The sequence below is a fragment of the Thalia democratica genome, chromosome 3 (assembly GCF_965202585.1).
Source record: "Thalia democratica chromosome 3, ktThaDemo2.hap1.1, whole genome shotgun sequence".
NCBI lineage: Eukaryota > Metazoa > Chordata > Thaliacea > Salpida > Salpidae > Thalia > Thalia democratica.
In genome coordinates this window covers 40,304,022-40,317,672 of record NC_139167.1, presented here as the reverse complement: position 1 = coordinate 40,317,672, position 13,651 = coordinate 40,304,022, and the positions used below count along the sequence as shown (strand labels likewise).

Sequence of the window (13,651 nt, the reverse complement as noted above, 5' to 3'; positions counted from 1 at the left end):
TAACTTAGAAAATGTACTAAGTTTATAGATTTTATATCAAACAGATGCTGCAGAAACGAACCAAGCTACGTGCCTGTTCTGTAAACACTGCATTTAAGGGTCATGTATTGTTGTTAGCTATGGTATTAGTGGAAATCAGCTTCTGACTTTAATCAGCGTAAATATCATTTAATTATTCTGACATAATTTGCATATAATATATATTTTTTTTAAATAAGTTTAGGATGAGAAAAGCTTTTAAAACTTTTGTATAAATTATAACAGTTTGTAACTAATTAAAATTTAAAAAACTAGCTACTTATTTAAAAAAAAAATTAATACTAAAGTTAAACAGTGTTTCAATATAGCAATTAAATTTGTAAGCATAAAAAAATTAACATAAACTTTTCAATACTTACGAAAGTTTTTTGTGTTATATGGAATTTAAAACAGTATAGGTAAGTGTTTTAACACGGAAATCTTTGAGCCCAAATTTGGCTAAAAGCTGTATTTATTTTTGTTTTCAGTCTTTAAATATGTTATTATTATTTTCTTTTATATTACTAGAGATTTTATTTTCTGCTAGTTCAGTCTATGCACAGTGAACCTTTAAATGTGGACCGGCAAGCGGACATAGACTTTTTTAGTGATTATTAAAGAAAAAAAAAACAGTTGAAAAAAAATAAATAGAACAGGATTCCATGTTTTCAAATTCTTTTTTTCTGCTTCTAGTATTTTATAAGTTAGGCAAGTTGAAGTGCGGCCTACTTTTGATTATTTTAAAATTTAAAAGAACCCCCCGAATATCACATAATTTTACTTAAATTTAATACGTGATTAAGCTACACGAAAAAACTTAAAACACTTTTACCACATACATGGTATTTTTATACTTTATTTTGGATAGAGTATAAAGTTTGTAAAGAATAAGATGGCTTGTTTGAAATCTGAAACTTTTGTCCGTTGTAAAACAATTTAACATTTTTACGAAGAGTTAAATCACTACTTAATGTTTAGAGCAATTAAAGAATATAAAAGGTAGTGTTGTGAAATGCCATTTAGATAGCCCACCTGCATAATATATTGCATTTTATGATTGTATTTATAAAATTAGTTGTACCACAAGTTGTTTTATTTGAAACATTTTATAAATACATTTTGATGAACTAATTAAAAATACATTAAATATCTACATTTGAGTTGTTTTTCTATTATGATTTGCTGATTTCAGTTCTTAAAAATTGTGCCAAAGATTAAATAGAACCATATATTTTTCATACAGTGAATTTATAACTAGTTTTATTTGTTAATTAACGTTCGTAGTTTCATCATTTACACTCTCAAAAGATAACAATACGCTATCAAATAAAACTGAATGGTTATTACGGTGGTAATATTACCCGCTTTAAAATACAATTGGTTTCAAACGAGTGTTTATACACGAATTATAAACTTTCCCCCACGTATAGACGATATCACCACATTAGCGACACCTTGATACTGATTGAAATCATTAGCTTTATGATCTTTTATTGAAAATTAATATGAAAATAAAGTGAAGTAAAAAACTATATTTCTACAAAAAACTCGTAATTAATGCATGAATTAATATTCAATTGGAAAGAAAGTACTATAAAAACACAATTTAGAAAAACTGGAGAGCCAAAACAGTATATATTTTTAGTAATTACACTTGATTTGTAAAAAAAGAACGCACAATGTTGTTGTAAAAGTAAGTAAAAATGCTAACGAAACTTTGAGAATTTTTTAGGTACTGCTAAAATTATTAACTGATACTATAACTAAAAACATACAAGACATGTATAGAAAAACAGCTAATGCAATTTGTTTATGAAAAAAAATGTTGGTGTTTTTATATAAAATGTATGTTAACTCAAACAAACTATAATATGAATTAAGTTTTGAAAATTTGAACAAACATATATTTTCAAATAAAACAAATTTTTATATTTTAAGGTTACAACTTGAGCAATAGATTTTCTTAAATAATTTTTAAATTTCATTTTTGCACGTATGAAATCTAAAAGAATTTTTAAAGCAAACTTGCAAGGAAAAAACTAAACAGGTTAAACTTTAAAATGCAATGCGTAAACATTTAAAAATAAATTATAAGATTCTTATTATAATCCATAATCTACAAAAAAACATCGGCGAAAGTCTGCAGAACAGAAGTCCGGACTTTCGTTTGCCGTGAGACAAGCTCATCAGACCACAAGTTTCGGTAGACTGAGACCGGTTTCGTTCTTATTAGGACATCATTCATAATCTTAGTTTTTCTTTACCTCAAAAATTTCAACATTCAACGAAAAAAAAAAAAAGTAAATACAAATTAAATTTGTTATGCAATAAATAAAATAACTTAAAATACTAAGAAAAAGCTCTGCATATAGTATAAACGTCAAAAACTTGTATAAAAGAAAAAATATGTTTCAGTAAACATTAGTAAAATTAATAATTTATAGATGTTAACAGCTACAAACTAGGTTTGTAATCAAAAAGTAGAACTTTGCTATATAGACGAAAATACTATGCATTTGCATGCACTTTTGAAAATAAAACAAGGCTTTCGAACATATATGTAGTTTTGAAAAAGTAGAAATAACTAAGCAGCAGTAGACAAAAAAGGTTATAGTTAATTCAATCATCGATAGCATCTAAAAGTAGATTTTCCAAAGACTTAACAGTATCATTTAAAAAAGGCGCTTTGATTAAGTTTTGGCTGTCATTTACAAATGAATTAGAATTTTCAATTTTGGTTTGCTTTACAAGATTTAGCTCACGAGCATTGGCAAGCTTTTGTCTTAGCCCTTCATTTAGGTCTCTCAAACGTACATTTTTTATCCTTAAATCTACAATTTTGCTAAGCATATTTGCAAAGTGAGACTCTAACATTTTATTTTGCTTCTTTAAGTCAACGTATTCGCTTTCATGCACTTTTGCTAGTCTACTAAATTCCCTTTTTTTCTTCAAGCATGTCACTGCCGAATCCACGCGTTCAGTAGTACTTTCTCCAGTGCTACAAGCATCTTCATTGTAACACTCGCTTGCATCATCCTTAGGAACATGCTCGGTAGCAGGTTGCAAGGAATCTTTACAGGAACTTCCCGCCATTTTTTGCCTCTCAATGAAAACGTCCATCCTCTTAGCCTCGTCGTTGAAGTAGGTGCGCTGGTACTCAAGCATGCTTGGTATTTCTGCGTTGGAACACTTCTGGTAGACGAACGCGTTGTTCATCGCCTCGGAAGCTTTCAAGTACATCTGCCTCGCATCCTCGTACCTGCACTGCTTTTTCAGTTTTTCTGCTTTCCTTTCGAAACGATGCGCTGCGTTTAATGGCATTTCTTTATCAATGTCCATTGTTAAAGTATGAATTAAAACTATTTATTGTAAAACCTAAGGTAGTGATAAGCCATCGTGTATTTTGTTTACTAACAAATATTAGCATTTTTGCACTCAATTGTTATTGGCGAAATATAAACAACGGCAACACGTTGAAATGTAAACAACAAAAAATAAGAATAAATAAAGGTATATTTAGCAATAACTTTTTCAGCTTAGAATTGATTATAAAACATTTTGTAATAAAATACATATTTTTATTGGTTTTACATAAAGTAAGCAGAATTAGTTTTTGTGCATATCACTGACTTGGTTAAAAATGGAAAAATTATCTGTTTACTTTTTAAATATAAAATATTTTATCCTTAACTTCATACGAAACTAGAATTCTAATTCTTAGTTCTAATAGATTTGATAACACCTCCTTGGCCTGCAGAAGGGGTTTTACTTACAAAAGTAAATAACAAAAGTCGTTATATGTAGTTTAAAATAATAAATATGTACATAATCAATGAATAAACCTATAATATACCCGCGACTTATGATTTGAATTTTTAAAGTTTGGTTTAGTGCGAATTTTTTGTTAACTTAATTGACAGTTTGATTTGTTTGACTATATTTAGTTTTAAGCTGTAATTGATGATCATTTAACTTTATCAATTTTTTTCAATACAGAAAAACAACACTATAATCTCTATGAATAAAGATTTTTAAACATATTAATAGGAAGTCAATAAATAAATGTTGCACATGTTACAAGCATTATCAAAATACACATTGTTATATTTCTTAATTTTAAAAATATTCATTCAGTAAAACTTTAAAGAATCAACAGTAACTATCAAATTAATTAAACAAACAAAAAGACAAAAGTAGATTAAAAATTATTAAAAATATTGACCAGTAATGAATATTTTTGACTAATTTAACTTAATTAACCCACGGTTACAATAAATAAACTCATAAGAAGTAATAAACTTAACATTTAAACTAATTTAATTTTAATCATTATATATGTAGGAAATAGACTGTAAAAATAGCTTAATCCTCCCTTGCCTTTAACAATCTTTTTTCTATAAAACATTAACAAAAATAAATGTGTGCTAAAATAACTTTTTATATACTATGTTCTTGATAGCATATTTTTAATGGTACGAGTCTAATATGCAAGAAGACACTTATGCACGGCGTCAATTTTGTGAGAGAGGTCACTTTAACTTACAGGATCAATTTAGAACTGGTTGAATTTTTTTTTTTTTTTTACTTAATTTTTTATATTACTACCCATAATCTTTGGTCGGTATTTATTTTTTGTTTTTTTATAATTTATTTTTTTTTCTCGTTTCTTTGGTTAATAACTTTTATTATTGTTTCTTTTTATCATTGTTACCCCTAAACCTTAGTCGGTAACTGTTATTTTTTAGTTTTTGTTTTAATCTTTACTTTTTTATACTTTTTTTTGTTATTTTTTATTTATTTTTTACTATCACTTGACCCTGTTACCCCTAACACTTACCCTCGGTCGGTAATTTTTTATTTTTTGTTAATTTATCTTTAAATGTTTTCTACTTTTTTTTTTCTTTTCATGTTTTTTATTTTGACTCTTGTGCAAAAATGTCTTTGTGCAAAAAATTCTTCCTGAAAAATGACTTTTTGTTCATATTTGACCTTTTTCCTATTTTTTAACATGGTAGTGTAGAAATAAAAAAATGTGTAGAAATTAAAATTTGAAACAAAAACTGGTAAACCATTGTTTAGTTGAGGAAAAAGAGATTAACTATAAGAACCGGCTTAGTTTTTAATTCAGTACAGGGTAATACAAAAAACGTTCATCACCTACAACTTAAGTCAACTTTAAAGTAATTAGTTAAGTATATCTTTACACTTTAAAGTATTACTGACTACTGAAAAAAAAAGGAGTTTATACTTAAGGTTTTTTTGCAGAATATATCTAAAAAAAATAAACGCTTATCTTAATTCACCTGAAGAAGACTCAAAATAAGTTTAAAAGAACTTTAAATTTTTAAGCTATACTATAATAATGTTTGATTGACTTGAGCTTAAAAATGTGCTCCTTTGCGCTGCAAGCATACTTATTTCCTATTGGAAACATTCTCAAAATTGACAGAAAACAAGCCTCAACTATAAACGCCTTTTGCTCAGTATCCCATGGCAACTCCAAGATGAAATTTTCTAGACTTAATTTAATAAAATAAATATGTAATATATCTATGTATGTCTGAAAAGTATTTAAAAATAGTGGGTATAGGATTTCATTTTACAAAAAATAACATTGACTTAATACTCAAAACTAATTATATGTATACAGTTTTAACAAGGTTTTGAAGAATTTTAAAACTTTATATAACTTTCAAGATATTGTAAGTTTTTTAAAAAGTTTCCAATACAAACATATGGATTACAATTTTGCATTGTTAATTTTGGCAAAAATTTAAAAATTAACTAAACTATATTTAAGTGTTTTATATGAATTAAAAAAGATGGAATTTGTGATTAGACTTACGGTAAAAATTAAGAAGATTGTTTAAAAAAAGAAGGAATAAATATCAGAATTGCCACAGATCAAGCTGAGAAAAATTTCCAGACTTTTGACTAAAACTTTCCTGACTTTTCTAAATCAAACTCTTAATTTAAACTAATTCTAATTTTCAAATTCATTTGGGTGCTTTAAAAGTTCACTTCCATATATGGTTATTGTTGTCTTGATCTACATATTCAGAGTTCAAAACAAATGAAACAACAAGTAAAATGCAGTAGACCTATTACAAGTTAATAATATAATCTGCTTTTACTTATTTTTCAAATTTAAACAACTTTTTTTAAATGATAAAGAGGTAAGGTATACATTTAAACTTATTACATAAAATACTAAAGTGAGTACTTAATTATAAAGAACTTAATTATCTACTAAAACAAAAAACACTTTGAATCTAAAATTCTGCAAGATAAACTTTTGTGTATATCACAGTTTTACTATATAAGTGTCCTTGCCACAGACCATCAATACTAAAAAGCATACAAAAACTGCTTTTTAAGTAGGGTAGTTGTTCAATATGTTACTAGAACAATTTTGCATTTTTATGTTAACTTTTACCAGATGAAGGTTTGGAAATTAAGTAAATTTATAGAAAAATTTTGCAATTTTAGTCTGACTTTAAAGGATTTTTAACTAATTTTTCACCATTTGAAGGCTTTGGAAAATAAGGAATTTTGTAAATTTGAACTGACAAAATCTGACATTTTTTCAAATTTTGTCAAACTTCCTGACTTTTTTCAAAAACCCTTAGTTTTTCCTGACTTTTGTCATTTTTTTTTTAGTTTTCCTGACCTTATGACAGCCCTGAGATATAATTTTAGTTAAATAGTTTATTTTTTAATTTAGCTTTGCACTTTCTATAAGGAGCCTAATGGCTCAGTGACTTTGATCACTTATATCTCAAAATTTACTTTTAATTAATGGTTAAAGTTTTCTGTTAGCTAAGATTAAACTGTACAAAATAATATCAACTTGTGCAAAATAAGGTGAACTCCCTGAGCCTTATGTAATTTAAAGTAATTGAAAGTTCTTTTTTTTTTGGTAATCCTGTATTTGTTTTTTAGTGTATCTTAGTATTTGTTTTTAAGACCAGCAAATAATTTTAAATAGCTTGATTGAAAAAAAGACTATCATTATTGTTAGATTTTTAACAGTTCTGTGATAAACTTTGTAAACCTGTCCATAATATAAGTTTATAACAGAGGTCCGCAGCCTTTTATTAGTCGCCTGCCAAATTTTCTAGAAAAATTTGCTTGTGGGCCGCACTTTACAAAAAAAAGCAGTATTTTCAAAATACTTGTAAGAGTTAGCATAAATTTTTAAATCAAAAATGTGATAAAATAAGCAATAGTAGAGTACTAGAAATGAGTAATTACTAAATTGTGACACTAATTGTAAGCTTTTATTACAAATTTTTTTCTTATTCAGGGTTTGTGCGCGAATTTTTTTTAATTTAGCCTGACTGAGACCAATTTAGCCTGACATTTTTTCAAAGTAAAGAAAATCCCCTTTAGAAATCATTTTAGGTATTGGGGGGTCTTAATTAGTACTATTGTAGTCTCCGACTTCAACCAGCTTTATCTCAAAAATATTTTGAGCTTTAAAAATCTGCAAAAAGCAACTCATAGCTTAGTTACAACTCAATAAAATAAGACTAAGTTGTAAAAAAGGTGATAAACCCCCCTATGCCCTTAACATAACAAACTCTGTGATAAGTTTTAAAATAAGTATTATATCTAATATATTTCTAGTGTAAAAATTTAATGTATATTACTAAACACAATTGTTTAACTTAATTGAGCACTAAGTAAAAACATTATAACCAAAAGATTTATATTAAAATGAAATGCATTGTTGTGTTTTATTAAAATTTAAAATGAAACGCTTACACGAGTATTAAAGCTCAAACAAACAGCTAAGTTGTTGAACTAAACTGTAATGTTTGAAATGTATTTTTTTAATGAATTTTCATAATTATGACGTACATAATCTACTTAAAACAAATAATGAAGATTCTTAAATTTTTTTTAGAGATTTAACAAAAGGTTTTAGGCATTTATTTTATAAATACTGACTGAGTTTGTCTTTAGTAACTAAATCTTTATTAAGAAATAAATTCACATCTCAATTTAATCTTAAAAAGATTTCTCACTTTTTTTATCAAAAATATTCAAGCATTTGAACTGAGAAAAACTAAGATTCTCAAATTTTTAAATCAAAAAACTGATTTAGCCTGACATTTTTCAACTTTTTTCAAAAAAACTGATTTAGCCTGACGCGCACGAACCCTGATATAAGTTTTGCTAAAAACAGTTATACAGGGTTTGTGCGCGATTTTTTTTTTTCATTTAGCCTGACTGAGACCAATTTAGCCTGACATTTTTTGAAAGTAAAGAAAATCTTCTTTAGAATTCAATTTAGATAATTAGGAGTCTTAATTAGTACTATTGTAGTCTCCGACTTCAACTAGCTTTATCTCAAAAACATTTTGAGCTTTAAAAATCTGCAAAAAGCAGCTCATCATAGCTTAGTTACAATTCAATAAAATAAGATTAAATTGTGAAAAAGGTGATTGACCCCCCTTATGCCCTTAACATAACAAATTCAGTGATAAGTTTTAAAATAAGTGTTATATCTAATACTAGTGTAAAAATTTAATATATATTACTAAACACAATTGTTCAATTTAATTAAGCACAAAGTAAAAACATTATAACCAGAAGATTTTTAACAAAACGACGTGCATTGTCGTGTTTTATTGAAATTTAAAATGAAACGCTTACACGAGTATTAAAACTCAAACAAACAGCTAAGTTGTTGAACTAAACTCTAATGTTTAAACTGTATTTTTTTTTATGAATTTTCATAATTATGACGTATATAATCTAGTCAAAACAAAATAATGAAGATTCTTAAAAAATTTTCAGAGATTCAACAAAAGGTTTTAAGCATTTATTTTTACAAATACTGACTGATTTTGTCTTAATTAAATAAATCATTATTTGGAAATCAATTCACATCTTAATTTGATCTTAAAAAGATTTCTCAATTCTTTTTAATCAAAAATTTCGAAGCATTTGAACTGAGAAAAACTGAGATTCTTAAATTTTTAAATAAAAAAACTGATTTAGCCTGACGTTTTTTAACTTTTTTCAAAAAAAACTGATTTAGCCTGACTTAGCCTATCGCGCACGAACCCTGGTTATAATACTAATATTTTATCCGCGTAGATAATATAATAACATAAGAAAGTTATGTATTATTAATTGAATTTTTCAAAAAAAAATATTTTTTTACTAATCTAGTAAAATGATAATAGTTTACTTACACTCTGTTTATAGCTAAGTGCTTATTTATACACAAAAAAAAGAACATTTGTAATTAATTGTATCTGAGCTAATAAAAACTTAACATTTTACTTGTTACATACTTCGTACAGGGTTGCCAAATGTTTTTGTTTCCAGGTTTTCTAAATTTCTTTTAGGTTTTTGATAATACAAGCTTTTTTGTCAATTTTTGTATTAAATTATATTTAAAGACTATCTCAAATAGTATAAAAATTGAAAAGATAACGTAATGCCAACTAAAATGCTTTAATAGTTTTAACAATACAAAGTTGCATTTTAAAAAATATTTGTGTATAAATAAGCATTCCATTACTTAGCATCTAAAAAATTGATTAAAATTCCATATTTTTTCTAGGTTATTTTGCTTAAATTGTCGAATTTAAGGTTTTTTGGCAATCCTGTTGGTAAAGACTTTTTTTTCAGATAAAAAATAACAACTTTTCCTTAATGAAAGTATTTAATATTTAACTTTAAAGGACCAATAAACTTCATTCGTTTCAAATTTTGAATAATTATTGAACCATTTTTATTTTTTATCATTTTATATTCGTTACATACTCAAATTGTTATCTATATAAAAACTAAATATTATACATAGATTATATTTTCATATACTATTCAACTTAAACTAAGCTAACCATGCTTTTTAAAATATGTAGTTTTGAGTTGGTGTGCAGTCACATTTATATTATATATACTTTAATTTATTATATAGAATAAAAGCTGTAAATTAATTTGATTTAAGTAAGGTAAGAGTTGAAAACAAAACATAAATTTAATTCCATAACTAATAGACATTACATTTAAAAGACACTAAATTTGTTATTGCAAGGCTACGTATATTATAAAAATAAAACAAGAAATACTATTTACAAATCTTTTGACAATTTAGCTTAATTAAACATTTTTAAAAATTACAAAAAACCTACTAATTAACAGATGTATTTAGTAATTTGAAAAATAAAATAATATTGATACTGAGAAATGTTGAGTAAACATTTTGGAAAACACTGTATATTTTAAAGATTTAACTAAATTTTAAAACAGTTTTTTGACTAGCACCGAACATTAAAGATGCTTAATTATCTTATCAAATAATCTAAGTTCTATAGTTATTAAATGTATTTAAATGAGCTTATTTAAATTTAAGTAAACATATATTTAAATGAGCTTATTTTAATTTAAGTAAACATTTAAAAAACTATAGCTTGTACAGTCAAAATTCTAAAGACTCAAATGACATTAAATGCTATAAACTTTATGATAAATTAAAAGTTTCTGAAAAAGTTTGAATTAAGTATTTAATTTTGTACTAAAAACATTAAATTCATAATAAAAGTTAATGAAAAGGTAAAATTGCAATATCTAATTAATGCTGGTAATTAAAGGTGGTGATTTATTTTAAATTTTTAATCTACTACCATATTAGAGTTGATATTGGAGAAGTTTTCAAAATAAGCTTTGTAAAGACTTTCACACTGCTCAATAGCAACTGTACCGCAAACTTCCCTGATTGAATGCATGCTAAGCTGAGCTGCCCCAATATCACACGTTTGTACACCTAAACGAGCAGAAATAATTGGACCAATTGTACTACCACAAGGCGAATCATTCCTTACCATTACATCTTGAATTGGGACTTTTGACAATCTTGCACACTCTCGTATTATTGTGGCAGTCACTGCAGTTGTTGCGTATCTGTTATTGTTGTTAGTCTTGATAACTGGCCCTTCAAACAGTGAAGGTTTTAAGTTTTCCTCATGCTTTGAGGGATAATTAGGGTGGACTGCGTGAGCCATGTCAGCACTCAGCACCATTGACTTGGTCATGGCTTGTTCAAACGCAAGGGGAGTGCTGTTGAACTGAGACAGCCTTCTCAAAACATACTCAACATGATTTGACATGGCTCCAGTTGGAGATTGCGAGCCAACTTCTTCATTGTCAAAAGACATGTACATTCTGATGTTGCTTTCATTTTGCAAGCTGTCACATGACTTGATTAATGCTAAAAGACCAGTGTAAGTGCTAAGTAAATTGTCAAGTCTAGGTGCAAATATAAACTCATTTTTTATACCTCCAATAGCAGAAGGTTGGTGATCGGCCAGAAACAAATCAAAATCAACTAAAGCTTTTGGGTCAACAGCAGCTTCATTGACAAGCATGTCAATAAGCAACTTGTGATGCTTCCAAATGCAACTTGAAGATTTGTCATTAACTGTATGTCCAATTTCTTTATTTATACAATGAGCAAGAATAGGCACCAAGTCAGTTTCTTTGTTAACTTTAAAATTGTCATTCATTTGTCTATTCAAATGAATAGCAAGATGAGGAACCCTCATAATAGGTCTGTTGATGTGAACAAGTTTAGAAACAATTTTACTATCTTCTCTTACCAAAAGACGGCCAGCTAGACGCAAGTCTCTATCAAACCAAGATACCCAGTTACCGCCACCATAACACTCAGTTCCTACTTGGACATACTTCTCCTTTTCTCTCTTGCTAACAACTTTCACTCTAAGACAAGGGCTGTCAGTATGAGCACCAAACATTGTGAACCCATTTCCTGGGTTCCAATTTGCACCAACAGTAAATGCCATGATATGAGACTGATTTCTTGTTAAAAAGTATCTTCCCATGGGACTTATTTCCCAATGAGAATCAGTCTCTTTCAATTCTTTAAACCCGGCATGCAAAAGTCTAGTTTTGCATTCCAAAACAGCATGATAAGGAGATGGTGATGCATCAACAAATTCTAAAAACCCATTTGCTGCATTCAAAGCTGATTTAGTTACTGACATATTAATTTTAGTATCTAAACCTAAAAAAAATAAAACTATGATTACGTCAAAACAACAACTTAACTTCTTTTATTTAATTTTTGATGATAATTTTATAAAAAGTTTAATCAGGGTTGTCACTAGTGGTCTACCTGATCAAAATGCCAGATCTGGCCAGAGCTTACTGAGATTTAGATAAACCAGATTCTGATTTAAAAAAATCTATCTAGTTCTGGTATGATCTCAGTTTAAATTAAAGATCTGATCATGTAGAGCAAAATTTTAAAACAAGCTTGGCTAAAACAAGATCTTTAATCTAAACTAACATCAGACCAGAATTGGATAGGACATTATAATTAAGATATACATAAAACCAGACTTGAAACTGTTTTTCAAATTAAAACTGGTTAGATTGGATTTTCAGCAAATTATGGCCTGATTCGGCATTTAGACTCAGTAGATCACTCTTTAGTCCAAGGATAAAGCAAGCATGAATTACCCAAAACTAAACTGAGTCAGTCTCAGATTATGAGAAAAAGTATTAAAAGCTTAAAATAGAAAAATTACTTTTTGTGAAGTTTAAATACTTTAAAATATCATAATAATGTGAAAAATATTAATATTTTATTAAAAATAAATTTTTAAAAGTTAAAAAAATTAGCTTACATTTAGAAGAAATATCTAAACTAGTGTGAGTTAAAAAGATATATAAAAAGTACTAAATAGCTTGGGTATGTGACAACCCTGTTTAACAAAAAGAAAACAATTGATTTGATCAATTTATGGGTGTTGGACTTACAAAAGCATAATATTTGACTGTATACTTGCCTAATATTTTATTTAATTAATAAAGCAAAACAGTAAAACAAATTGATATTATACTTTAAATATAACAAAAAGTTTAAACCTTAAACAGGGTTTGTGCGCAAATTTTTTTCATTTAGCCTGACTGAGACCAACTTAGCCTGACATTTTTTCAAAGTAAGGAAAATCCCCTTTAGAAGTCATTTTAGGTGTTGGGGAGTCTTGATTATTACTATTGTAGTCTCCGACATCAACCAGCTTTATCTCAAAAATATTTTGAGCTTTAAAAATCTGCAAAAAGCAACTCATTGCTTAGTTACAACTCAATAAAATAAAACTAAATTGTGAAAAAAGTGATTAACCCCCCTATTCCCTTAACATAACAAATTCAGTGGTAAGTTTTAAAATAAGTGTTATATCTAATGTAAAATTTTAATATATATTACTAAACAAAACTGTTTATTTAGTTAAGATCTAAGTAAAAACATAACCAGAAGATTTATATTTAAACGACGTGAATTGTTGTGTTTTATTAAATTTTAAAATGAAACGCTTACACGAGTATTAAAATTCAAACAAACAGCCAAGTTATTGAACTAAACTGTAGTTTTTTAATGAATTTTCATAATTTAGACGTGTATAACCCACTCAAAACAAAACAATAAAGGTTCTTAAAAAATTTTAGAGATTTAACATAAGGTTTTAAGCACTTATTATTAAAAATACTGACTGATTTTATCTTTAATAATTAAATCTTCATTTAGAAATAAATTCACATCTCAATTTGATCTTAAAAAGATGTCTCAATTTATTCTAATCAAAAATTT

The 13,651-nt window shown here is 27.0% G+C and overlaps 2 protein-coding genes across 2 annotated transcripts; both read right to left on the bottom strand.

The window, feature by feature from the left end:
• Positions 1 to 1,797: 1,797 nt before the first annotated feature.
• Positions 1,798 to 9,968, bottom strand: LOC145831814 (uncharacterized). Its single transcript, XM_082939155.1, has 2 exons — positions 9,882 to 9,968; positions 1,798 to 3,323 (listed from the first exon to the last, which is right to left on the bottom strand). The coding sequence occupies exon 2, from the start codon at positions 3,256 to 3,258 to the stop codon at positions 2,638 to 2,640; it is 621 nt and encodes a 206-aa protein (XP_082795281.1). The 5' UTR covers positions 3,259 to 3,323; positions 9,882 to 9,968; the 3' UTR covers positions 1,798 to 2,637.
• Positions 9,969 to 10,311: 343 nt separating this feature from the next.
• LOC145831425 (aspartyl aminopeptidase-like) lies at positions 10,312 to 12,057 on the bottom strand. Its single transcript, XM_082938682.1, has one exon. It carries the CDS (start codon positions 12,039 to 12,041, stop codon positions 10,653 to 10,655), a length of 1,389 nt encoding a protein of 462 aa, XP_082794808.1. The 5' UTR covers positions 12,042 to 12,057; the 3' UTR covers positions 10,312 to 10,652.
• Between the last annotated feature and the right edge of the window lie 1,594 nt (positions 12,058 to 13,651).